Source organism: Branchiostoma floridae, chromosome 17, assembly GCF_000003815.2.
Source record: "Branchiostoma floridae strain S238N-H82 chromosome 17, Bfl_VNyyK, whole genome shotgun sequence".
Taxonomy (NCBI): domain Eukaryota; kingdom Metazoa; phylum Chordata; class Leptocardii; order Amphioxiformes; family Branchiostomatidae; genus Branchiostoma; species Branchiostoma floridae.
Window position 1 is genome coordinate 16,523,623 of NC_049995.1, and position 27,351 is coordinate 16,550,973.

Here is a 27,351-nt window from a genome sequence, read left to right on the forward strand (position 1 = left end):
CCATATCGATTGTGTCACTTGTTGTGTTCCTGCTAATAATTACGTAACGTTACAAGTAATTGATACCCCTGCATCTGATATTCGTGAATTAGAAAAATCATGACAAGTGTATATATATATATATATATATATATATATATATATATATATATGTGTGTGTGTGTGTATTAATAGAGAGATAGAATGAGGGTCATCGGGAGAGATGGAGAGTTTATAAATTTGTACCGCAAATTTGTGCTGTCACGCGTTTTACTGCCTGGACAAAGTTTTTATTCCTAAAGCTGAATGTAAGGATTCAACTGTTAAAAGGCTCTGAGCATCTCGACAATCTATTTAATCTAGAAAACTCGAAGACTTGCATCGATTTGAATATTTGGGAAAATCACGAGAGGTACAGCAAATAGCCAGATATTTACATTGTGCGAGTTCAATGACGACCTTTGCGACACTTTTAAGGAGGGTAAAACTGATCAATAAGTTAGAGTATAAAGCGCGACTAAAAGCTCCAGAGTTCAGTAGTGCATGACCTCAGTCGTACCAAGGACGTTATATGAGAGAATGTCCTTGGTCGTACCGTTCGAAGAACCAAAACTACGAAAGCCCAAAACAACATCCTCAGGAAATGATTTCCTTTTATCTTTTAAAGTTCGATTCAAGTCGAGAAAAAAGGTTATTATTACAGCTATTACGTCGATGAAGGTTAGACATCCAGGTAATAAGATATGTCAAAAAGCAGTTATTCAAGCAACTGGATATGATTTTGGTCAGACGTTTCAGATAGCACCCACTGTTGGTAGAGCGTACGAAAGCCCCAAACGACACGAATCCATTTCAAAACCCATTTCCCACCACACCAAGGCGGTGGAATTCTACCCTCGCCGCGGCAGAATTTTCCTACCTTGCCAAAAAGCCACATCGAGAGGTTTCTCTTCCTTCTCCGTGCGTCAACATCCCTCACAAGAAAGCCTGTCACTGAGTTACGCATCCACGTATCTTCCTGTCCAACTTTTGCATTTGCAGAGTATAATCATAGTTTCTCCCAGATCACTTCAGAGTCACAGATAAAAGATAGTATCCTTTGTGTCCTTTGTAATTGTACGGCCTTTATCCTGCAGAAGTCACGTCCTGAGTCCACTCAACAGACGGCAAAGATGTGGGAGTTTCTGCTCTTCACCGTAGCTGTGACTGTCTCGCCTGCCTGGGCACAATGTAACCCTTGTCACCTTTATCCGTGGAGTGACCTATATCCATCGTTTGTATAAGATGGTATTTAGAAAAATAAAGTTGATGGGTGGTATTTTTAAACTGCAAAATTTTTAAAATATTGCATTTCAAAATTATGAATACCGTTTTTTAAAGAACGGATATAGGCTACCCCGCAGATAAAGGTAACCTATCGTTAGATATACGATTTGACGTATATACAGTTCAATTACATACCATTAATGTTTTATTCCATCCTTGTGTTTCGTGTCGTATAAACCGCGACAAAATGATTCAGTCCAAGCAAGGATCCGGAGGTTAACCTCCTTCGTCCAAGTAAAGACCCAGACTCTTCTGTCATGACAGATTTCCTTGTTATGATACTAGTAGTAACAGTCACGTAAACGTTGGAGTTGGATCGATGAAGAACCTTGTAAGTTGTATTGATTCTTTTGTGTGCTTGCAATCTCCAGAGGGAGAGAGGGAGAGAGAGAGATACATAGCTATCTAAATGTATGTATGTATCTATCTATATATCTGCCCATCCATCTATCAATCTCTCTAATATGAGTTCAACATGATAACAGTAGATGGAAATGTAGGTCTGTGTACCAGTTAGCGTGAAGTTCGTCTTAGTAGTGATTACTACCCCTTTCAATCCGCCATTTGTCTCTGGTCAAGCTCTTTCTCCCAACGGTGAAAATGCTGATCACTAAATTTTGTCTTTTTCCAGACATCCGTCTGGTTGGTGGGAGCGGCTCTCACGAGGGGAGAGTTGAGGTGTTCCATAACGGCCAATGGGGGACGGTCTGTGACGACTTCTGGGAGATTGATGATGCACACGTGGTCTGCCGTCAGCTGGGCTACCCGGGTGCAGATGAAGCAAAAACCAACGCCTTCTTTGGCGAAGGAACGGGACGGATCTGGTTGGATAATGTACGCTGTACCGGTAGTGAGGCGACCATATCCCAGTGTACCCACGCAACATGGGGCAGTCATGACTGCAGTCACAGGGAGGATGCCGGGGTTGTTTGTACATGTAAGTAAACCACATATGGGATCACTTCCTTGTCTATATCTTATCCATCCGTGTCTATAACGTCTTCAAATTTGTACTCTGAGTAAACGTGAATACGTCTACAATGCGGCAAACATAGCATAGCAGACGCCATAATTTAGGGTTACCGTACTTCTTGACGTCCTTATGTAGACTGACCTACGCCTACCCAATCTATGCGCTGAAAATGTCGAAGGCTGCACCTATCCCTGACAGAACAGGGACCAATCTATGTAACATGTTTGATTTGTTCCAGTCGACGAGTGCGCGTCTTCCCCCTGTGTACACGGGACCTGTATCGACGGGGTGGGGAGATACAGCTGTAGGTGTGAGAACGGCTGGACAGGAACAAATTGTAATCAAAGTAAGTATTGTTTTATTGAGATCCCAAGTCAGTTACTAATATACAAGAGAAGGTTTTTTTTAAAATAAAATTGTCGTTGTGGTTGAATTAGGTTCAAACATATTAAAAGTAAGGTTTTGCCTTAAACAAGACCTGTACTTTTGGTTCACCAGACATCGACGACTGCGCATCATCCCCATGCGCACATGGAGCCTGTATTGACGGAGTAGCGAGCTACACCTGTAACTGTGAGAACGGCTGGACAGGAGACATCTGTGATGAAGGTCGGTAATTAACGTTTCTTTTAGATGAACTTCGGGAGTAGATTGACATTTACGTTTGGACATAGGTCTCAAAATATGAGGCGCTATATAGAAAGTATCGGAAGGTGTAGGCTCTCTGATTTCCTTCTCAAAGCCTTTGTTTGTGTTTCAGACATAGACCAGTGCGCGAGCAGCCCTTGTGTGCTGGGAGGGACCTGCCTGGATCACGTGAATGGCTACAGCTGTGTCTGTCCTAAAGATACCGTTGGCAAGAACTGTGAAACTGGTACCACTCTTTTATAGGCCACTTCCACATTCACTCAATTTTGACAAATCCTATCGTGCTTGTCTCCATGTTTCCTCTTATTTGAAAAATTGAGATCATATCGTTTGTGTGCTCCAGCATCTTTTGCAGGAGATTGCTACCAGTTCTCCACCTCAGCTGCCACCCACCGAGACGCCACCCAGGCCTGCAGTGCCAAGAACAGCCACATGGCGGACGTGAGGAGCGAGCAACAGGAACTGTTCCTGGCCAACACCATCGCGGCCACCACTGGCGTGTCCAACTGGCTGGCCATGAAAACCGCGCCATTACCTATGATTTACAGTGATGGGTCTCCTTTTTCAGGTACATACATAACGTTACATGACGAGTGTTAGCCTGATACTCCAGAGAACAATACTGAAAAAAGCCAAGGAGGTTCTTTTATTAACTTCCTTGAAGGGACACAGCGAATTGCTGTAGTAATGAAAAATGTACCTTAGTAGAGAGGACTACAAGTTAAAAATTAAATTGCAAGTCAATACAACAGTCAAACAAGGTGTCTATAAGAATAATCTGCGTATTTTTTTCTTTAACTCGATTATTGCCTAACAATATACGCTTACTACTGTATTCTATTCTCTATTTTGTGTATTTCCAAACAGGTGCCCTGCACTGGTCAACAGGCGAACTTTCTTCACCTTTAGACCTTTGTGTTCTCCTGGACAGCACCGACAACTTCCAGGCAAAGACTGCTTTATGCACGGAGCAACACAACTTTGTCTGCCAGTCTGGTACACCTACTTGAACACGTCATTGTTTCATTTGCCTTAGTACAAAAGTCAACATAAAACAACTCAAAATAGATTGCGAGAATAAGTTATTCAACCATTTGGGATTATATGTTTCTACAACTGCAGAACTCCAACCATGTGAGCCAAACGTGTGCCAGAACGGCGGGTATTGTAGCTCCTGTTTCGGCGGCTCCACCACCTTCTGTGACTGTCTTAATGGATTCGAAGGAAAGCTGTGTGAAATCAGTAAGTAATTATCTTATAACTGATTATCCACTGGTAACCTACCTACAAGGTAATCTGAGTGTCATTTCATACAAGATTAGCATACACAGAGGCAACAAAACATATTCTAAATTTGTTCTAATTCTTTCAATAGATACAAATATCAAGTAAGAGATCTGCGACCTTTCATCCCGATGTTTATGCTGTTTTATATATTTTAATAGTCCATACGACTTCCTCCTTTAGTTTTAAGCAAGAATGATCCTGATTTCATTGTTTTAAACAGCTCTGTTCTTAACAAAGTAGCCCTGCTCTTATTTGGAGTGAATTACACATTTACTATGTTCTAACAGACTGAGTGTAGATTCTTGAATCTAACGTTACAGACATTGACGAGTGCGCGTCCGGTCCGTGCCAAAATGGCGGGAGGTGTGATGATGGCATCAATTCCTACTCCTGCCGATGCCCAACTGGGTACCAAGGAGACCACTGCGAGTTAGGTACGTGTGATAGGAACATGGAACTGTTATAAGGCGGCTTCAAAATCGTTTTCCTGGCTGATGTGTCAGTAACTCCACAACAATCATCATGTCCTGAATTGACCCCCTAGAAGTGCTTCTCCTTGTCCCGAACGCGACTGTGTCTATTCCCACTTGTCTCTGTTCGTGACTGTTTAGAAGCGCATATGACAGCCGTGTGAAGTTCATGCTAGTTCAGATGCAAGTTCCTTGTTACATGTTTTTTTTTGTAATCTTTAGTTCCCTTTGTCAGCTTTTATTGTCATTTGTTATGTTATCTTGAGCACAAGTCGTTTATAAGCACAATATTGCGCTTCCTGTCTAATTAATGCTCATTAAATGACTGTGATCGAAAAATAAAAATAGAATGAAAGTTCCTGTCATATTTATATCACCATGTTAAATGTATTCGTCCTAACGTTTCTCTTGCCTCTCATTTTGTAAAGACCTGGACCTGTGTTCCCCCAACCCGTGTCCTTCTGGCTTTACTTGTCATGACGTCGGGATTTCCATTCATTGCATTGGTTAGTAACTTTTTTGTCATCATCATTGCTACACATAGTAGGAAAACTGCATTCAAGTCACCCATGTCATAGAATGGAGCAAAAACTCAAAACATAACATACATTTGATCAATATTGACTGACAGCATTTCGTTCTTTAAAGATTTTCACTGCCTATGTGACATGCCAGTTTTTATCTTAGTCACTTTTGCTAAAACTTTTTATAAATTTTTATATACGATGGATTCAAATGAGTGCACGAATGTCATGATTCCATGCATGTGGGTGGTCATTTTAATTATAAATTTTTTATTTAGATACTATTGATGCAGTTTAGGCAACTTCCTATTTCAAACACATGCTAAGCACAGTAGCTAATGATGATATTTAATGGTTTACTATTGTTACATGAAAAACTGCTAACAACCCACCCGTACTGCGTACACTTGGTGCATCTAGGCAGTCCAGTCGCCCGGGGGCTCCCCTACCAGTGCAGCAGCGCCTCCTGTCCGGATGGTATGTACTGCACCCCTGAGGGCGTGGCAGCCTTCTCGTGCAAGCCTGAGTGACGTCACAACAACCGAAGCCTTCCACGTGACAACGACCAGCCAATGGCCGCTTCTTGCGTGCCTTGAAAATGCGCTTTTGTCTAATTTACAGCTTATCAAGTAGAGATAGAAGACGTTAGATCAATAAACCACCTGCAGCAAAAATGATATTCGCAGTTTCAGTCCATGTTTGAGTCGCGCTTCTTTTTATACTACATCAATTTTCTTTGATCATATCTTTTGCATTTCAAACTTGGTACTTACTATCGAACAATGTCTTCTTCGTTTCACAACCTTCTGTTAATTCTTCTGTAGATGTTTCGACGACTGTCTGTCACCTTCATCAGTGCAAAAAAAATGAGTATTGGGTCATCAGTACATTTTTGTATCGATGAAGGTGACAGATAGTCGCCGAAACGTCTACGGAAGAATTAAAAGAAGGTTGTGAAACGAAGAAGACATTGTTCGATTGATCTACCAACCTGATGAAACTATTTACGGTTGGTACTTACTACCCTGGCTACCTACCGTCAGCCAATGAGAAGCCTCCATTTTCTCACGTAGTTTGGGACTATGACAAAATGTGAGAGTTTCATGCAAATAAAGAAAAAAACTGTTCTAATCATAGTTCTAGTGATGATTTCACCCCAAACTTTGGTTATATTAGAAAGTGTGAGGGATATACGCATGTGACCTAATCTGACCAATCCTCACTTATCATGGACCACCTCTATAGAAGCATGTCATATGATAACAGACCAAATGCCAGTCAATCGCAATCAGAAACAGGATGGGAGAGAGGATGCATCCCTGCCTTACTCTAGAATTGACACAGAATGGTTCACTCAGACTGTGTACCAAGATTACACAACGCACAAAGTTACGCGTGTCTTCCTCAGATGAAATATTTACTTGCTATTTTGGGGGTAGTATTATGCAAAACAGTGCGTTTTGAAATGAGCAAAACCATTGCATAAAAAAGAAAACTCCATTTAGTCATAATGATTTGTCAAAATGTGCAACAAAATTTCTAGATTTGTGACAATACTGGGCAAATAACTCTTATATTTCGTCTCGCTGAACCACTCATTCCCCGAGCTATCCACTGCGGCCATCAGCTTACGGTCTCACAGCGTCTTCTAGTAAAAGCTGTCGGTATTGCAGGTTGAGCATTCCCTGCACTTGCAGTACTGCCTCTTTTTGCTAGGAGGCGCTGTGAGACCATAAGCGGCTGACCCCGGCAGGTTGACCTTGCCGAGCCGGGCGAACGTGCAAGGTTGCCCGTCTGTCGATTCCTCTCCTTCTCCCCGCCCTTTTACTGCTCAAGGAGGCGACTACAACCCACCGAAGATGGCTTCCGCGGTGCTTGGTGATCTTAGCTCGTCTAACGCGTTCGCTGCAAGTAATTTGCGGCAGGCGCAAGGGAAGAGTATCGGCGTTTTCACCAGTGGGGGCGATTCTCAGGGTAGGTTTTATATATGTTCGCCTTGTAATGTTACATTGATAACCTCCAAGCAGACGTGAGGGCGAAAGATCGTAAATCTATGCTGTCTATGACAGTTCCTCGTCCCGAATATTCGCTGTCGAGTAGCCAGAAAACTCTGGAAGCCATAAAAACGTTGCATTCTTCCACCCCAATATCTGCTTGAAGAATGATCCTTGCATATTATTAACACCTTGCAATATTTGACACTGACAAATTGTTATCGTCTGGCTTTGGCGGTTTTCCATGTTCTAAAGCTTATGCTGAACTCGGTGTAACGTGTTTAATATTGCTGACATCCATGCTTTTGCTTGCACGTTAATGTGTTAACAATTAATGTTATGAGATTTGCACTATACTAACGTTAGTGCCCCTCCCACTTTTCTGCATACTGTAATTTTGTTTACATTTGAGTGGATTTAATTTCGCAGTAGGGAGTAAAGGACAATTTTGTGGTAGCTTTCAGTAAGAAATAGAGTGTAAGACTGAATAAATGTTTGCTATGTGTGATGGTTTTGTAGTGGAGAATTCACAGCAAAAACTGAGAGCATGAATTAAAGCTATACTAACTGCAAATACTTTGTGACTTGCAGTACATAACATGATGAATTTATTATGATCTAACGTTACAAGCAGATCCGACTTATTTTTCTTTCAATGTCAGCTTGGTAATATTTAGGAGAAATCAAACTCTGTCTGGTAATATTAAAAAAGGAATATCAGAAAAGAGTACTAAAAACTTATCAAAAGAGCAAGGTGACTATGTGACCCAAGGGTAATAGAAATACACCATACAGCTATACACCAAAACATGTTGGAAGGATTTTGTTTCAACCAAATGAATGTAAAAAAATATTGGCATCTTGAATGTGATAAAATGTAGAATAGAATGAAACCTGTTTGAAGGGTGTTACCGGGACTACGTTTTAAAGCTGTCAGTCCCAAAATGCCATAACAGGATGACATTTTGTAGAAAGGTCATTGTGAACTTTTACCCTTTATACAGACACGTACTCCGCAACAGTCTACCACCAGATAGACACATGCATGTTCCCAACTCTGGCTATCATTAATTTAGTAAAAGAAATAGAAAAGACCATTTTAACAAACAGATATGAACCATATGTTATACCAGCCATTGTGTATTTTGTACCATCGTGTATAAATGAAGGCATGCATTCAGTGGCGTGTATAACTATAAACTATATGCTGGAAAAAATCATTCAATAGTATACCTTTAACAGCGAAGCATAGTCTCTTCATTCAAGACACGTTTTATGACAATTTGATTTTATTGTAGGTATGAATGCGGCGGTGGTGCGTATGGGCAGCCATGTTGGATTCCGGGTGTATTACATGTACTGTAAATGCAGAAATTTTTGCGGTGGTTTAATGTTTGCGGTTTTTGCGGTGGCCGCTTCACCACGAATTTAAAACTACCACAAACATTTTTCCATGGCAGTAAGAGACTACAGTGCATGGTGCTACCGCAAACTTAAAACCACCGCAAAAATTCTTTTTTTCTGCTTAGTAACCGCGAACTTAAATCCCCTTGAACTTACTAGTAGATGCATTTACAGTACTATCTTTCTTTCCTGAAGACAACAGTTACAAAAGGGCTTTATGAAAGTTTGACTTTACCCTGTTACGTAGGTAGGAAAATGACTGTTTGACTTTCTTCCTCCCTTTAGTTCCCACAATCATTATGTTGATCATTATAACACAGTCTTTATTTCGAGGGACATCCCTAGCTGAAGCTATGTACTCATTTTCACCTGAGTGAAGTGAGGAAAGTCGTGCCAAGGGCACAAGATCAGTGACATGGCCGGATTTGAACCAAGGACCTCTTGGGCCTGAGCCCAATTGCAATGCGCTGTCGATACGCCACGCAATCACACAAAGCTTTACCCCGTTCCGTAGGTATGAATGCGGCCGTACGTGCCGTGGTGCGTATGGGCATCCATGTTGGATTCCGCGTGTATTACATCCACGAGGGGTATCAGGGCATGGTGGACGGGGCTGACAACATCAAGGAAGCCATCTGGACTAGCGTGTCTGGAATCATCCAACAGGTGAGCAGTCTGTCAATCAATCATCAATCTGTCAAACCTTCAATTTCCACATCCTACTACTAGTAGAAGGACTTAGATGCATTCTGACTGATTTTTGACTTATGTATTTGGAATCATAGAAACTTACACACTCCACACACATGCACACACACACACACAAGCACGCGCACACACACACACACACCACACATGCATGCACACACATGCACACACACACACACACACACACACACACACTGACATACTTAAATACACACACACACAAACTCGCACACATGCGCACATGCACACATGAACTCACACTTTCCATTAATTGAAAGAGTTTATAAATACAAAAAACTTTCTATCTCTTCTATTTTAGTACTAAGAATTGTTTTACAGATTTAAACATGTTGTTTTTGTTCCAACGGGTGGTACCGTGATCGGAAGCGGCCGGTGCCATGAATTATAGAAACAGAAAAGCAAACAAACACACACACACAGACACAGGCACGCACAGATGCACAGCACACACACATGCAGACAAAACAATTGGCAATACATTGTATACATGATGGAAAGACAGAAACACACACATGCAGACAGACAATCCAAAACAAAACCCTCCTTTGGGATGAAGTCAAAAGTTTCCGTGCTGAATATCTTTCTATTCTGAAGATAACAGTTGTAAGTAGATTTCTACATCTAGCAATTGTAATGTTCTACATCTAACAATTGAAAAATATTATTTTAATTTGTTCCCAAGGGTGGTACAGTGATCGGAAGTGCCCGGTGCCAGGATTTCCGCGAGCGCGCCGGTCGGCTGAAGGCGGCGCGAAACCTGGTTAAACTTGGGATCTCGAACCTGGTCGTGATTGGCGGAGACGGAAGTCTGACCGGCGCAAACTGCTTCCGACAGGAGTGGTCTGGTTTGCTGGAGGAACTGGTGAAGAAAGGTTTGTTTGTTTGTTTGTTGTTTGTTTGTTTGTTATGTCGTACCCGGTGGTGATTGGTGGAGACGGAAGTCTGACCGGCGCAAACTGCTTCCGACAGGAGTGGTCTGGTTTGCTGGAGGAACTGGTGAAGAAAGGTTTGTTTGTTTGTTTGTTTGTTTGTTTGTTTGTTATGTCGTACCCGGTTGTGATCGGCGGAGACGGCAGTCTGACCAGCGGAAATTGCTTCCAACAAGAGTGGGCGGGTCTGCTGGAGGAACTGGTGTTACCTACAGAACTCAGAAACAATGACTTTACCACCATACTACAAGATTCAGCAACAGTCCAGTACTGTCAATGTTAAGAATGCTTAATGAAAAGAAATGACACTGATGAGTTGTTATATACTTTAAGTTTCATTCTTGAAAAACCCAACATCTACAGTGATAATGATACTAGTCCATAATTTTAATATGTAATCACATTTTAGTCTTATTGTTGTAATTCAATCATGAACGTTGAATTCATGTACAACAAGACACAATTCAGCCTCTGGCTGCTAGACCCTTGTTTTACCCATAAACCATTTTATTGATTGATTGATGTCAATAATTGATTTTCCCTGCTGCATCCACAGGAGAGATCACTGCTGAGCAGAGTAAGAACTGTTCCCACCTCAACATTGTCGGCATGGTGAGTACGAGAGAGAAATTATTTTCACAACATAGCACAATATTTGAAAATGGTTTTCAGATCTCAGATACCAAGAGACTTCTCCAATGATACTATGTTAGGCCTATTCCAGTGTATAAGACAGTTAGGGTCAGGGTAAGACTTTAGAAGTTAGGGTTAGTGTTAGACTTTTAACTCATAGATAGTTTCTGAAGCACTAATATTTGACATACATTTTACCGTTACTGTGTTACGTGTATGTAAGATTAAGCTTGATAATTAATGTCACAACTCTTTGCCTCATTTTCATTCAACATTGAAGCCATGAAATGATGCATCTATTGTCTTCCTAGAGTATCAATGGGTAAAACTGGAATGTCTACTGAATATCATTTCCTCTTTTCTCCAGGTTGGTTCCATTGATAATGACTTCTGTGGCACGGACATGACGATCGGCTGCGACACTGCGCTCCATCGTATCATGGAGTCCGTGGATGCCATCACCACCACCGCTCAAAGGTACCTCTCAACTCCACAATTCTTCCTTAATATGTTGGGTTAACTTTTAGGGAATTATCAGGTTTGGGGTCGACAGGGTTTCCTGAAAGAAAATAAAAGGGCATGACAGCGTTGGTCCTGCTGAGAGTCACTGTAGCACCGGTACCCGGCCTGCCAGTGGGCGGCAGGCAAGTAAGGCAAGGGAGGAAAACCTTACTGCACAGCTCTTCAATGCAAGACGTTTGCGACCGGCAGTTCTGTGCCAGGATTGGGCTCATCGGCCATACCAGGACCCACAAGGATGACTGAAGTCAAGATCTTAATCAAACGTTGATGGATGAACAACAATAGCAACACTATAAATGTTATATAATGATATGGAATAACTCTTAGTCTATATACTATAGTACTGTGGTTGCCTTATGCTGATGACATAATTTGTTTGTTTGTTTGTTTACAGCCACCAGCGTACGTTTGTTATGGAGGTGATGGGCCGCCACTGTGGCTACCTTGCGCTGGTGACTGCCCTCGCCTGCGGAGCTGATTGGTTGTTTATCCCGGAGTGGCCGCCGGAATCCGACTGGGAGGATCACATGTGCCGCCGTCTGTCCGAGGTGAAAGAAAGATTCTTGGTTTTTCATAGAAATTTGACAAAATTATCTAACACTCCAAGGTTGAAGTATCATCAATAGATCCTCACTGCTGCTGTTTTTGCCTGTGGGAGTAGAACTTTGTAGAAGGGTTGCAAAGAATTACGGTTAAGGAATTGAAGTCTGCCATCTCTGTATTTCCTTGTTTTCATACATTCAAATGAATATCAGATTCTGTAATGATTTTTCTAAAATCAAAATTTGTCTAATATATGTTTCTCTGTTATTTTGCTTTTTTAATCTGCTACCTAACCTGAAAGAAATAAAACTTTGGGGCCAAATTGCTACCTTTGTCAGCATGTATTTTATGCCTTGAAGATGTTGAATGCCACAATGTCATAATTTTTACCTTTAATAGTTACGAACCGCGGGCAGTCGGCTGGGCATCGTGATCATGGCGGAAGGAGCGATCGACCAGAAGGGGAACGCCATTACGTCCAACAGGGTCAAGGAGGTCAGGAAAATATATAATTCTGATTTCAGCTTTTTCTGATCCTCAATCGAATACAGAGTCAAACCAAGTCGGCAACCATCTGGCATTAGCAGCCAGTCACACAAGCCACACTGAAACAGTCCCATCCATTTTTCAGGGCTCAAATACCACCTGCATATGCACGTTAGTGCACCTGGTAAAATTGGAGCTGTGCAGGTATTTCTGATGTCTACCTGCACCTAACCTGCGCTGGTCCATGTACTGGGTTTTATACATAAATTTCATATGATGTAGGTGTATGTGGATTGTTATTAGCTGCATTGAATGTTACCACTTCCACCTATTAAGGTAGTATCTCAGGGTGGCTGAGCAAAATTTCAAAATGATATTTTCCAAAAAATAACTATCAATGTTATTTTCTATGTAATTCTATTTTCATAATCTAACATACTTTCCCATCAAATGTTCCTTTTTGTCTGTCAAAATTCAAGGTCAAAGTAGCTGTCTAAAATTACGCAAAAATTTCAAACTCATCATAACTTTTAAAACTTGGTATCATTGGATAGGTCTTAGTAAAACAAATAGAATGGTTTTTATTTCAACAAAATCGGACATACCGTTAGAGAGTTATGGCCATTGAAAGGCCTGAAAATTATGCATAATTTCTCTTGATCAGCTAATTAAATATGCAAGATTACAATATCTCTGTACTCATACAAGATACAAGGAAAAAATTTGGTGTACAGGGGTTTTATAATATGTTGATTTGAATTATTGTCCTGAAATGTATACATCTAGTTCAGAAATGATGAATAATCCTGAATAATTGAGTTCCAGGGGTAATAAAATCAGAGTCCACTAATTAAATATGCAAAATCACCATATTTTCCCTATCCTTGAAGATACAAGAAAAAAAATTAGTATACAGGGGTTTTGGCACATGCTGAATTCAAATTTGACCTCAAAAACATCACTTTGGTCTTTTTACAACCTGTAAAAGTGGATTACGTCACTACTACCACAACAACTTGATTTTTACGGCCTAATTTTTGAAAAACTGTTCATCGAAAATGTGTAAAATTAGTTTTATTATGAAATTTACCCTGTAAGGAAAAACTTCGTGCGCTCCCGACGCAAAACAATGCTATTTAGTGCTCCCAAATGCTGTTAGTATAAGGGGTAATTAAAATTTCAGGAAAAAAATTAATAAAAAATCAGCATGACAAGGTATGATAAAATCCACGCGCAGATCTATTCAAATCACTATTATGCACATTTCTGAAAAGTTTCAATAATAACAGGCAAAATACAAGTCAAAATTTAGGCTTTTTAGGCTTTTTTTTCTAAAAATGGGCGTGGCCTAAAAGTAGTTGATGACGTCATTGTGACATCATACCAATTTGCATAAATTATCTTTATGCGTTAGGGTACTACCTTAGAAAAAATCAAGGTCCATACATTATCTAAGATGGTAATTTTAGAAGACCAAAAACACCCTCAAAACTCCTCAGCCACCCTGAAATTCTACCTTAAGTAATATGCTGTATAAAAAAAAAATAGCAATTGTTCCTGAACAATTTTAGTATGATCTATTAATACTTCCCAAATTCAGAGTGGTGCAGGTAAAGTTTGTCTGGTGCAGGTAATTTTCAATGTTATCTGCACCAGTGCAGGTATGTAGAAAAAAGTATTTCGAGCCCTGATTTTTACATACTTAACCAGTTAACCAGTTAACATACATAGTTAAGCAGATTTGACTGCAGTAGTATCAAGTTTTCAATCATGTCATAACTCAACAAAACTCAGCCAAGTCAGTACTAACGCCTTGCAAAAGATTGTGGCAGTGTTTGTCGGATGTAATGCTTTCAACCTATTTTGACATTATTCTTTTCACAAAACGTGTATTTTTTTGGCATATTGTCTGAACAGTCTGATCTTTCTTTAGATCATCTCGACCCGCCTCGGCCACGACACCCGTGTGACAGTACTGGGGCACGTGCAGCGCGGAGGGAACCCATCAGCCTTCGACCGCGTGCTGGTCAGTACTTTTTAAGTCCCTTTACTGTTTTTCCAGTCCAGTGTTTACAGATTAGTAACTGTAAGTGTTGAGTCTGACAGAAGAAGAGAGATCACTAGGATCTTTGTGGGACTGGAAGGGTTTAAAAAACAGAAAGGGTAAAGGGGTGAAGTCTGTCATCTCTGATTTCCTTGGTTTACAGGCAGAATGACTGACCAGCCCTTTACCTTTTGCCCTTGACCTTAATTTGCCCTGTGCAGGGTTGCCGTATGGGTGCGGAGGCGGTGTTGGCCCTGCTGGAGGCGACCCCTGACACGCCGGCCTGCGTCGTGTCGCTGGACGGAAACCAGGCGGTCAGGGTCAACCTCATGGAGTGTGTGGAGAGGGTAAGGTTCATAGGTCAACCTCATGGATTGTGTGGAGAGGGTTCATAGGTCAACCTCATGGATTGTGTGGAGAGGGTAAGGTTCATAGGTCAACCTCATGGATTGTGTGGAGAGGGTAAGGTTCATAGGTCAACCTCATGGAGTGTGTGGAGAGGGTAAGGGTCATAGTTCAACCTCATGGAGTGTATGAAGAGGGTAAGGAAGGGGAGAGTCTGTCAGTTGATTTTTAGGGGTCTTAAGGGGGGGTAATGTAAAGCCTCATGAAAGAAGTCATGGGTCTCTCAAGTTTAGTTTATACAATGTTAAGAATAAAGGGTTAATGAACAGCCCAGAGGTGTATTTTAAAAAACAATTGGTGTCATGATGCCTGGTCCTTTGGTATAACCCCCAAATAGAACCACTGAGTGAGCAAAATGAGTGAAACTTTATAGCCTTTTACAAGTAGATGTTTTTACTCATATTCTAACCTATGCTATGGACCGATTGTAGGACTCAAAATTGTTTCTGTTGCAGACCCAGCAGGTAGCAGCTGCTATGAAGAAGGGAAACTTTGAGAACTGTGTGAGTCTCCGGGGCAGGTAAGGGATATTCCATCCCTCTGATTCTGAAGGATGCTTTAATATTCATAGGTTCATAGAAGCTTCACCAGAAAAAAACCTGAACTACTCACAGTGACATTTTACTGTCACAGTAGTTCAGGTTTTCTTCTGGTGAAGCACGATCATTTGAATAAGAAAATGAAAACTAAAACCACTAAAGACAGCTAGAGAAAAAAACTTAGTACATGGCATGTGTGCCAAAGGAGAATATTGTGTGGACGCTTGTTTGAAACTAATCCATTTTTCATGTCATCAAGATAGTTATAGAATAACATGCTAAACTATGCTTATAATGTATATGAAGTGCTTATGATATTTTGTTGTGAATAGAATCATTTTACTGGAATGTGTTTGTTTTTCTCTGTTCAGGAGTTTTAAAAACAACCTAGAGATCTACAAGATCCTGAGTCACGTGAAACCCCCCAATAACCCCCAGCAGGTAGGATGGTTCGGTCCGCTGTGCACGAAAATGTACCAAAATTACGAAGACTATTCCATTTTGAATATTGGCAAGGGGTGGTCAGGAAATAATCACTTTTCTTTACGTTGGTGGAGAAAAGTATATTAGTTATACTTTGATATGTTATACTTTGTAATTATAATAAGTTGGTACAAAAGTATATTACAATGTAAAACATTATACTATGTGACCACCCCTCCATTCTAGATGGAATAACCCTTGCAGTTGTATTGGCAAGGCAAGTTGTAAAATGAAATTTCTTAAATTTTGTAAATTGAGCTCAAATCGATTTTCTGTTGAAATATCTGATTTGACTTCTAAAGTCTGGTAGGTAACATCAATAAATGTTGATAATTTTATAATCTGTATTATTTACATGATTCAGAAATTAGAGTAACTGAAAATTCCATTTGAAAGTAATTGTCAAATGGATTTTTAAGCATACAATGTGTAGTGCAACTCTAGATCTTGACAATATGTTTTTGAATGTCACTGTGTTTTGTGAGTGCGGTGTGTTGACATTTGTGGTGTGGTTTTGCTGTGGTGATTCACTAATTACTGTTTAATCTGGATAGAATCTTAATTCTGACCAGGGATCATAGACTGAAGCAATTTGACACAAGAAGAATAACACACTGACACGCAGGCTTTTAGCCAGGCATGCATCAACGCATCATCTGGACACACTTTTCTTAGAATAACAAGAAATTTGATGCCCCTGGACGCCCTGTGTTGGGGAGAAAATCATCTGACAGGCATGAAATTCTGATTGACCAGGGATGCTACCAGGTCATCCGTGGTCACAGTCCACTACTGTGACCTCTGTAACAATATTTTTGCCTCTTGGGATACCTTAGAATGCACTATTTTAACAATAAAACAATCAAAAACTCTGCACCATGAAAGGTGGATGCCCCCAGATCCCCCTACAATAGTCACTTACCGCGACTCACCAATAAGTTTGGACACCCTATAATAAAATCCTAGCTAAAAGCCTGCTGTTACGGCATCATCGAAACAACAACATGGAAATGGAATTTCTGGAGTCAGAAAAGGCTGAGTTTCTGAAGACAGTTTGTCAGAAACGGTCACTGAAACTTTGGCTCATGTTAACATGTGGTTGTCAAGCAACAATTTTTACCATCAAAGTCCATGAGCCAAATCTTTAAAAGAACTCCCGAAAATAGTTTCATCAGGTTGGTAGAATATAGGAGAATTCTTTTGATACAACCAGCAGGTACTTACATTGTAAACTTTTACGTTTCAATGTCTCTCAGACACTTTCGTCAGAGCTTTCAACTGAAGTTCTGCTTCTCACCACTATATTTAGCCGATGTAGGTGGCGCTTCTGTGGTGAGAAAACAACCCCAAACCGGGACAAGGGGGGTACAAGCTTATCCACGTTTGGGATTGTCTTCTCACCGCAAAAGCGCCACCTACATGAGAAGCAGAACTCCAGCTAGAAGCTCTGACAAAGATGTCTGAGAGACATCAAAACGTAAGCAATGTAAGTACCTGCTAGTTGTGTAAAAAGAATTCTCCTATATCCTTTAAAAGAACTGCTCTATGAACCCTACAACAGTTACTATAATACTAACAGCTTCTAATTCACAGTTAGTTTTTCCTGGGTGGCAGCGAATCAAGGGTCTAAGGTCTGATCGGGTGAATTTTCGCACCACACGTTTTTTTAGGGCGGTCATGACAATGATTTTTCCGACGAACAGTCGGCAGTTGTGGTTAGGCGGATGTCGCGTTGCAGCGTGGACGGGACCGCCCAACATTTCTCGCCGCCTGGAACGTCGGTGTCCCAACCGGCCCCGGCGAAACGACCGCGTTGGTCAGCTGATATCGACAACCCAGTGAGAAATGAAAGATAACGACACGCACAAACACCGCTGACTTCTTGTGTGGACTGTCCCTTTCTTGTGTGTCATACCAGTGTTTTTACTTCTACTTCTTCCCAGTCCTCCTTTTTAGGTGTAAAGGAAACACTTTTGTGAGACCTTCTTCCTCTTGCCAATGTGCGAACACCAACTTTTGTGTCTGTGACTGTGTCCCAACATTTTTACTTCTGCTTCTTCCTAGGTGTTAATAAGGGTACACTTATTCGAGACCTTCCCCCAAGTTTTGTGTGTCAAACCAATGTTTTTACTCCTGTTCCTTCCCTGAGTCCTTAGTCTATACTTCTTAGGTGTATAGGGAACACTTTTGTGAGACCTTTCTCCACTTGCCAACTTTGTGTGTCATACCAACTTTTTTACCCCTTTCATCTTACATTCAGGTGTTGAGGGAACACTTGTGAGACCTTCTTTCCCGAGTCTGTCAAGCTTCCAATAATTATTCCCTGTCATCTCTAATGTATCGTATCAATGTTTTGACCACTTCTGTCCTAGATTTAGGTGTAAGGGAACACTTATGTGTCTCACTGTCTGAGACCTTCTTCCTCATTCCCAAACATACACAGTGTCATGATATAGCTTATAGAAAATACTAGTAGTAGGTTGTTTTAGAATGGAAAAATAGAGTTCTTTGAGGAACAGAACACTGTGCCGTGACTAATTTCTTTTTAGATTTTAATCATTTCTTATGATTTTTCTGTATGTATCAATTCATCATGTTCTGTAGACGTGTTTATATAGTGTTTTGCGTACATGTAGTTTTATAAAAGGTAACGGGGCAAAATATTGCATTGAAAGCATGAAGAATGATTATGCATTTTGACGCTCATTGGAATGTTGTTTGGTTGCACTCTGCATAAAACTTCACCTTATTTCAACAAGCACAGCTTGCAAACTTTTTCCTTTATTCTTGTCTATTTGTGTCTTTTTTTGTCTGTGTCTCCAGTGTTTTCTCACATATACATATTGTCATTTAGTGACACTTTGTAGCTTGCAGAATGTCTGTTAAATGCTTGGTCTTAAAGATAAGTACAGTTAAAGTAGAGGCAGATGTTCAATTTAAACACGTCTAGAAAAAGTTAAACGTTTCCGCACAATACTAGTAGTTCTGGCGCTGAACTGAACTAGTAGTTAAACTTGCAATGCTTTAGGCTGCATGTATACTAGATGATGTTATAACTTCAGTAAAATGAAAGTAAAGCACTGAAATTGCTTGTAATTGCTATGCTTATATCTTAGCCACATTGTACATTTATTAGCTTAAACTTTTTTTTCATTTTGCATGTTACTTTGCAACATGATTTATTTTATTTATGCATGTTCATACAGTCAAACCTGCCCGAGCGACCACCTCTTCTCAGCGACCACCTGGCCATTTCGACCACTTTTTCTCGGTCCCGATTTATTTTCCCATTGACTTAAGCATTAAGCGACCTTTTCTCAACGACCACCTGGCCAACGCGACCGCGACCGGCCCAAATTGGGACCCATAACGACTGCATCATTTTCAAAATTGAGGTTTTCATCAATTCTTGATGATAACTAGCACGATTTTGTGCCGAAATCGCCCAGTTTTGAATTCGTAGAATTTTGGGGTTAAATTTAGTGTGCCTGTTGTATTTGAGATTAAAGACCTCGCTTCTTTGCTTGCGTGCAGTGTGCTTGCTTTATGCCATTAAGCACAATGGAAACCATTTATACTTTCCATCGGGCATGTTTTGAGTCGATACTCTTCTCAGCGACCACCTGTCCAAATCGACCGCTTTTTTCCGGTCCCCCGGGTGGTCGTCTTGGGCAGGTTTGACTGTATTTTTGTTTGCGCTATGATTTGTTTGTCATGCTACATGTTCACGTCTGTTTTGGTTGTGTTTGTTTTCAGCTTAGGACTGGAGTTGAATGCGAGGTAGGAAGACTAGAGAGTTGATATCATTAACTAGAGAGTTAATATTGTTAACCAGAGAGTTGATATTGTTAACCAGAGAGTTAATATCATTAACTAGGCGAAAACTAGAGAGTTATTATCATTAACATGACATGTTAATGTGCATGTTTACCAGTTCAAATTCAAGATCCTTCCTCTAGTGTAGGCTCTCTGCACAAGAGACCAAAAGTCTAAATTTGTTAACTGTAAGGTGTTTCTGTTTTTGAAGACCATGTTATTTTATTGAGTTGTTCAAGACAGATCTAGATTCTATGTTGTGCTCAGGTATGCAGACCAACTCACACTGTTACACACACCAATTATTTATTTTCTTGATCCTTCTTGGCAAAAATTCAGGCTTATGCCACCATCACGATTTCAAACCAGGGCCCAGCCAAGATGTTTACACAAACAAAAACAAAAAAAGATTTTTGAAGGAACATTTCACAAATTATGATCTTGGCTTAATCTTTTTACATTCTGTGTGTTTTGTTGTCTTTTATATCATACCATGATTCAAGAAAGCTGTCTGGCCAGCTCCCTGGTGTGGAAATATGATCAGAGCAAAATACTTGTCGTGCTTATATCTAGAGGAATAGGTCCAGGTTGTCAGATTTTCCCTAGTCTTACTAGTCCAGCTAGATCAATTTGTAACCTTTACCCTTAGATGTGCGATATACAGATAGTCCAGACCTACCCTTTAGGGCTTTAGTTCCTATAGTGGCGTTTACTAACCCTGTTTATCAATATGCAGTGGTAGACGTAATCTAGATTTGATCCCTAACCAGCTACTAGATTTCTCTCCTGTACATGTTGTTTGCAATAATAGTGTTTCGTCCATGTTTCTAGTGTGTACTGACCTGCTAAAATCCCTCTGTTGTCAGAATAAATAACAACATAATGATGACATTTTGAAAATTACTGGAGGTGTTGTCTACAAGTAACGCTAGTTCACCTTTATTCGCGGGGAAACCTTTATTCGTTGTACCTAAAAACAGGTTATTTAGGAATATTACTTACTGGACGGTGGTTTCAAATTGCTTTTTTTTCAATATAACAGTTTGAAACCACCGTCAGTCAACTTGATATTCTGAAATACGGATAAAGGTTACCCCGTGAATAAAGATGAACTAGCGTTACAAGACTTAACCTCTAATTTACATTAATCAGCCAGCTTACTTAAATCTGTCAGTTTGAAAAACAGCTTGTTTGAGATCTCTATATTGTAACACCCTCAAGTATATGCACAGTTTAGATATAATGTTAGTTCACCTTTATCCACGGGGTAACCTATATCCGTTCTACTTACAAACAGGGAATTTAGGAATATCAAGTTGATGGACAGTGTTTTTAAATTGCATTTTTGTTAGGTATTGCAGTTTAAAACCACTGTCTGTTGACTTAATATCCCTACATACCCTAGTCTTGAATGCAACGGATAAAGGTTACCCCACGAATAAAGGTGAACTAGCATTACAGGAGACACTGTGTTATACTTGGGAATGTTGGGTTGGAGATGTGTTTGGAGTTTAAATGTATCTTTTCAAGGTGGAAGAGTTACGTACCTGGTGAAATTGTGTTTAAATGTTACATGTAGTAGTTAAAGTTGTACTCTTATCTAGCTCCTAGTTTCTAGCTCCTTATAGCCTATAAGCTCTTATGATTACATTCTTCCTCTCTTTTCCACTGTTAAGGACATTGTTTAGGAACAGCTTTTTGATGCAATGAACTGTTCTCTGCTTTGCAGCTCTAACTTCTTGTCATGTAGATTTCAGAGCTCTTTCTTTACAGCACTGTGAGCAGTCTTACACATAGTCTCCTGTACTCGGTTGGTTGATTGTTAAACTCTGACCTTTCCAGCACGTGTTTAACATCGGTATCATGAACGTGGGCGCTCCCGCCGCGGGTATGAACGCCGCGGTGCGGTCAGCCGCCAGAACCGCCATCTTGAACGGGCACCAGCCGTACGCCATTTACGAGGGGTTCGAGGGCCTTGCAGAGGGAAGGGTAAGTGTTGCAGGGTCTCAGCTAAATCTACCAGTAATGAATTTATATGACTGAAGACCTTTATTATGTACTACATTATATACCCACAGGATTAAGTACTGGTCGCAACAAAAGAATAGTTGACATATGCATGATATACTGTATAAAGCTAGTTCACCTTTATTCGCGGGGTAACCTATATCCGTTGTACCTAAAAACAAGATATTTAGGGATATCACGTAGATGGACGTGGTTTCAAATTGCCTCTTTTCAATATAATGCAGTTTGAGACCACCGTCCGTCGACTTGGTATCCCGAAATACCCTGGTGTTGAATACAACGGATAAAGGTTACCCCGTGAATAAAGGTGAACTAGCGTTAATACAATGTCGCCCAATACAACACCTCCACTAACATACCACAGCTTCAGGGTAACCTATATCCGTTGTTTCTAAAACCAGGGTACTTAGGAATAGCTAATCAATGGAAGGTGGTTTAACTCGACAGCACTTTGAAAATATTGCAGGTTGAAACCACCGTCCGTCAGCTCGACATCACTATAAATACCCTGTTTTTAGCAGATAAAGGTTACCCCATGGATAAAGGTGAACTAGCGCTATATCTGCTTTGCTCTGTCGCTCTGCAGCTGAAGAAGTTACAGTGGATGGATGTTGGTGGCTGGGTCGGGTCTGGTGGCGCAAAGCTTGGGGCTAAAAGGTGAGACCAGCAAAAACTGGCAAGGGAGACTTGGAAGCAAACATTTCTGTCAAGTCTTTGATGGTGTCTCCACGGCCTGTCCCTCTGTTCTAGAACTGAAATTTGCTTTTTTGGAGTCAGAAATTTCACTGCAGCCGTCCAAAAAGCATGAGCTTGGTGACCATATTGATGAAAATTTATTTCTGTTTGTTTGAAATGATAGATTTAAAAGTTTGAATGAAAGGCCTGGGTTAGAATTGCCAAAATATCATCTGGACCCCTCTTTTTCACGAGCTAGGACTCAAACATGGGTTTGTATCTAAGGTATCGCTTTTTGTTACAATTAATACCATTTACTTGTACTACCAGTTCTTTAATGCTTTGATAGCCAGCAAGGCTAAGTCCAAAGACTTGACAGATTTGTTTGGTACTTCTAAGCTTTTCCAAGACATTTTTTACCATGAAGAATGATTTCCTTGCCTTTCAACCATCACTGAAAATATACAGGTTAGAATGCCCAACTGGATGGATGTTGACAAGTTAATAATGAAGGGAGGTTCCTTCCTGGGCACAAACAGGTAAACAACATCAACAAAACCGATTTGGTGTATTGCGTATCTGGGGCTGTAAGGCTTTATTTTTTTTTTACCTTATTTTATAATCTATATCTAATCTAATCTTTCATGGAACCACGTGGCGCAGTGGCAGCATTTGCGGCTTGAGACCGAGAGGTCGCGGGTTTGAATCCAGCTCCCGTGTCACCGATTTTGTGCCCTTGGGAAAGGCACTTTACACGACTTGCCTCACTTAACTCAGGTGTAAATGAGTATCTAGCTGCGGCTAGTGGCGTTGTGTGGCCTTGGTAGGGCTTTGTGGCCGAGACAAGCCTTAGGGGCATGTTCGGGCATGACGCACCCGCCATGGCACACAAGTCCGGGGTAGAAGGAGACGGATACTCCAAACAACAAAGCTGCATCTGCTGGGGCCGCCTCACACGTTGCATACAGTTGCCCCTGTGAAAATTAGTGCTCCAGTAGACGAGAGGGTGGAGAAGGAATTGCACACCCCTCCTTCACCATAAAAAGTCATGTGCAGGTCAGGCAAGCAGGCAAAAAGCCGGTCTGCCTCCTCATCTGTCCAATCGACAGGAGTCTGAACCACAAAAACTCTTTCATGACGGACCATCATCTACTCACCTGTCACATAGTATCAGGTCTGGAATAGGCTATAGGCAAATTCATTCCACATCAGTTGGCGTGTAATCGTAACATTTTGGACAGTCAGGGAGCCAGAACTTTGCAGTAGGATTTTGTGCACTGTTGACTGTGCAATCGTAAAATTTCATTGTTTGACTATTGTTACAAACAAAAAGGCATATCCAAATACAATTCAATCTCTACAACTGGATAAAAAGCAGATATTTATTTGCGGATGTCTCGAGTGACATCCTTCAGCGTCACTAGAATGAACTAGCAGAACAATTCAATACATTGTCAAGTACAGCTATCTAAAAAAACTGGTTTAACCACTAACTCGTTAGGATCATATGCAAAAAATCTCTCAAATGTAAATCATGTAAATCATTCATAAACGTAAAAAGGCATATCTTACTGCTAGATTTTAAAGCATGGTTGTTCCTTTCTCAGGACCCAGCCAGCGAAGCTTGGCCTGCCCCAGATCGCCAGCAAGTTCAAGGAGTTCAACTTGAGTGCGCTGCTCATCATTGGTGGGTTTGAGGTAAGGACTTTGGACTGTGCCTCACCGGTGTAAAACCAGATGAATTATGTATTATGTATGTATGAGGTAAGCAGTACAGCCCACATTGGCTACCTATACATGTGCATATAGAGTACAACACAGTGTATTCCGTATCCGAGGTACCTACCCGACCGTGGGAGGGCTGGGACCGAGGGTGATGCGGAATACACCGTGTTGTATTCTATTTATGTCATACCCACCTGAGAAAACCCCTGTTTTGATGCAAAATGCGCCAGAAGTTGAACAAATTTGGTGCCCTCGAACAAAAAAGTTCGAAACAGTTCGATTTATTCGAATGGAATTATACGGAAGTTATGGCCCGGTCCGGAACACCCAAACATTTTTGCGTCACAGGTATGACATAAATCCCCTTACAAAAGAGTCAATTGTCCTGTTATCTGTAATCAACAATGTTCACCACAAACACAGACAAACTAAGATACAATAAACAATGATTGACTTGACGATGTTTTTACTCCTCTCTGTAGGCATATGACAGTGTATTGCAGCTAGCCGAGGCCCGACCACAGTACAAGGAGTTCTGTATCCCCATGGTTGTGATTCCCTGCACCATCAGTAACAATGTACCAGGGACGGAGTTCAGTTTGGGCACGGACACCGCTCTCAACGCCATCACTGATGTAAGTAATCTCTGGGATTAGAGTTTGGTTTAGAGTGATTATAAGGATTAGGATCTGGGACTGCAATGGTGGTGATACCCTGTACCATCAGTAACAATGTACCAGGCACGGAGTTCAGTTTGGGTACGGACACCGCTCTCAACGCCATCACTGATGTAAGTAATCTCTTAGTACACCAGTTGAATGGCAGAGTTATCTTGAAAAAATGGGATTTAGGGATATCAAGTTGGATGTTGGTTTTTAACTGCAAAAGCTTCGTCCGTCTGTCGACTTGCTATACCCAAATTCCTTGTTTTTGTAAAATAGCTAATTTAGGTTGCCCTGCAAATAACCAGTGTTAGTGCTGGCACATTGCTTTACACGAAGTAGTTACAGTTACATGTAGAATGAAATGTAAAGATGTACTTACTGTCTATGAAATTAGTTTTAATGTTAGCAGCATATGTACTATGATATTAAGGTTTAATTAGGATAAGGAGTTAGGATTCGGTTTAGAGTTATGGCTTAATTGTCTTCTTGCTGTTTTCCCAGATCTGTGACCGCATCAAGCAGTCAGCCAGCGGCACCAAGCGTCGGGTATTCGTGGTGGAGACGATGGGCGGGTACTGTGGTTACCTAGCAACCCTCGCCGGGCTCGCGGGAGGGGCGGACGCCGCGTACATCTTCGAGGAGAGATTCGGCATGAGAGACCTGCAGGTCAGCTGTTTGTTTGTTTTTGTTTGTTTGTGGGTATTGTGGTTACCTAGCAACCCTCGCCGGCCTGGCGGGTGGGGCCGAAGTGACGTACATCTTTGAGGAGAGATTCGGCATGAGAGACCTGCAGGTCAGCTGTTTGTTTGTTTGTTTGTTTGTTAGTTTGTGGGCATTGTGGTTACCTAGCAACCCTTGCCGACCTGGCGGGCCAAGCCGAAGTGACGTACATCTTCGAGGATAGATTCAGCATGAGAGACCTACAAGTCAGCTGTGTTTGTTTGTTTGTTTGTGGGTACTGTGGTTACCTAGCAACCTGGGATGGCGGGCAGAGCAGATGACGCGAACATAGTTGAAGAGAGATTCAGCATGACAGACTTAAAAGTTATCTGTGCAAAATTTCCCATTTCACAGTGTAGTCAGTTTTAATTTCAGGATTGCCAGAATAAAACCTGAAGCCATTATAGTGGCTTCTCGTGTTAAAAGTGGTTAACAATTGTACCTTACTGTTTGACTGGCACTAAAAAGCTATGGATAGTATGATATTACATGTAAGTAGGCAGAGTGTTTATAACCTGAATTGTTGAAAATAGTGTCAATCTTGGAAACACTTGTGTGGTTCAGAATAGTTATTTGCCATAAAAACATGCATATTTTTTCCATTCCCACAGAATGATGTTGAGCACCTGGCCAAGAAGATGGTGGAAGGTGTGGAGAGAGGACTGATTCTCAGGTGAGAAGAGCTCCACCTAGCAGGTTGTTATAGAACTACAGCCGTGGCCAATGAAACCTCAGCAAGACTATATATTTATTAAGATCTGCAGATGGAAAAGCCAAAGAAAAATATGGCCATGTTGATTTCATTGTATGGTTTATGTTATCCTCTGAATGACATCCACACTGACACTGCCATCCCTGTCTCTGGTGCTGAATGACATTCACACTGACACTGCCATCCCTGTCTCTGGTGCTGAATGACATTCACACTGACACTGCCATCCCTGTCCCTGGTGCTGAATGACATTCACATTGACACTGCCATCCCTGTCTCTGGTGCTGAATGACATTCGCACTGACACTGCCATCCCTGTCCCTGGTGCTGAATGACATTCGCACTGACACTGCCATCCCTGTCCCTGGTGCTGAATGACATTCGCACTGACAGTGCCATCCCTGTCCCTGGTGCTGAATGACATCCACACTGACACTGCCATCCCTGTCCCTGGTGCTGAATGACATTCACATTGACACTGCCATCCCTGTCTCTGGTGCTGAATGACATTCACACTGACACTGCCATCCCTGTCCCTGGTGCTGAATGACATTCACACTGACACTGCCATCCCTGTCCCTGGTGCTGAATGACATTCACACTGACACTGCCATCCCTGTCCCTGGTGCTGAATGACATTCGCACTGACACTGCCATCCCTGTCCCTGGTGCTGAATGACATTCACACTGACACTGCCATCCCTGTCCCTGGTGCTGAATGACATTCACACTGACACTGCCATCCCTGTCCCTGGTGCTGAATGACATTCACACTGACACTGCCATCCCTGTCCCTGGTGCTGAATGACATTCACACTGACACTGCCGTCCCTGTCCCTGGTGCTGAATGACATCCACACTGACACTGCCGTCCCTTAATCTCCAAGCAGATCTTGCTGTGGCAAATGGGAAGGTGTTTAGCCGGCAGAGGAGTTATTGGCCACAGCGAAGATCTGCTGCAGAACGCACCGGTCAAAGGCTATATCAGGCATGTCACCTGCGCTGAGTAAAAGGGACGAATTGCCCCCTGCCTGCTGTGCCTAGGATCACGGAAAGGGACGTCTGTAACACTATCTTGGGTTTTCTATGACA

At 41.4% G+C, this 27,351-nt stretch overlaps 2 protein-coding genes across 2 annotated transcripts in view; both read left to right on the forward strand.

The window, feature by feature from the left end:
• Positions 1-1,151: 1,151 nt before the first annotated feature.
• LOC118404394 (neurogenic locus Notch protein-like) lies at positions 1,152-5,818 on the forward strand. Its single transcript, XM_035803464.1, has 11 exons — positions 1,152-1,209; positions 1,937-2,242; positions 2,517-2,624; positions 2,777-2,887; positions 3,039-3,152; positions 3,270-3,494; positions 3,794-3,922; positions 4,049-4,168; positions 4,534-4,647; positions 5,112-5,189; positions 5,628-5,818. The coding sequence occupies exons 1-11, from the start codon at positions 1,152-1,154 to the stop codon at positions 5,735-5,737; spliced, it is 1,473 nt and encodes a 490-aa protein (XP_035659357.1). The 3' UTR covers positions 5,738-5,818.
• Positions 5,819-6,939: 1,121 nt separating this feature from the next.
• LOC118405158 (ATP-dependent 6-phosphofructokinase, muscle type-like) overlaps positions 6,940-27,351 on the forward strand; it is a 52,293-nt gene continuing 31,881 nt past the window's right edge. The window contains exons 1-17 of the mRNA XM_035804583.1: positions 6,940-7,181; positions 9,120-9,271; positions 10,017-10,206; positions 10,820-10,875; positions 11,264-11,373; positions 11,813-11,966; positions 12,361-12,456; positions 14,381-14,473; positions 14,713-14,838; positions 15,352-15,416; positions 15,807-15,876; positions 21,577-21,723; positions 22,349-22,419; positions 24,045-24,135; positions 24,645-24,797; positions 25,329-25,493; positions 26,159-26,220. Coding sequence (XP_035660476.1) covers positions 7,067-7,181; positions 9,120-9,271; positions 10,017-10,206; positions 10,820-10,875; positions 11,264-11,373; positions 11,813-11,966; positions 12,361-12,456; positions 14,381-14,473; positions 14,713-14,838; positions 15,352-15,416; positions 15,807-15,876; positions 21,577-21,723; positions 22,349-22,419; positions 24,045-24,135; positions 24,645-24,797; positions 25,329-25,493; positions 26,159-26,220 — 1,916 coding nt within the window. The 5' untranslated portion in view covers positions 6,940-7,066. The remainder of the gene's footprint in view (positions 7,182-9,119; positions 9,272-10,016; positions 10,207-10,819; positions 10,876-11,263; positions 11,374-11,812; positions 11,967-12,360; positions 12,457-14,380; positions 14,474-14,712; positions 14,839-15,351; positions 15,417-15,806; positions 15,877-21,576; positions 21,724-22,348; positions 22,420-24,044; positions 24,136-24,644; positions 24,798-25,328; positions 25,494-26,158; positions 26,221-27,351) is intronic.

Excerpts from the sequence above, each read along its gene's own strand:
- LOC118404394 (XM_035803464.1), top strand. The coding sequence starts at position 1,152 with ATGTGGGAGTTTCTGCTCTTCACCGTAGCTGTGACTGTCTCGCCTGCC. Across the intron at positions 2,888-3,038 it reads AGGAGACATCTGTGATGAAG|ACATAGACCAGTGCGCGAGC; the intron begins GTCGGTAATTAA and ends TTTGTGTTTCAG. Across the intron at positions 3,923-4,048 it reads CAACTTTGTCTGCCAGTCTG|AACTCCAACCATGTGAGCCA; the intron begins GTACACCTACTT and ends CTACAACTGCAG.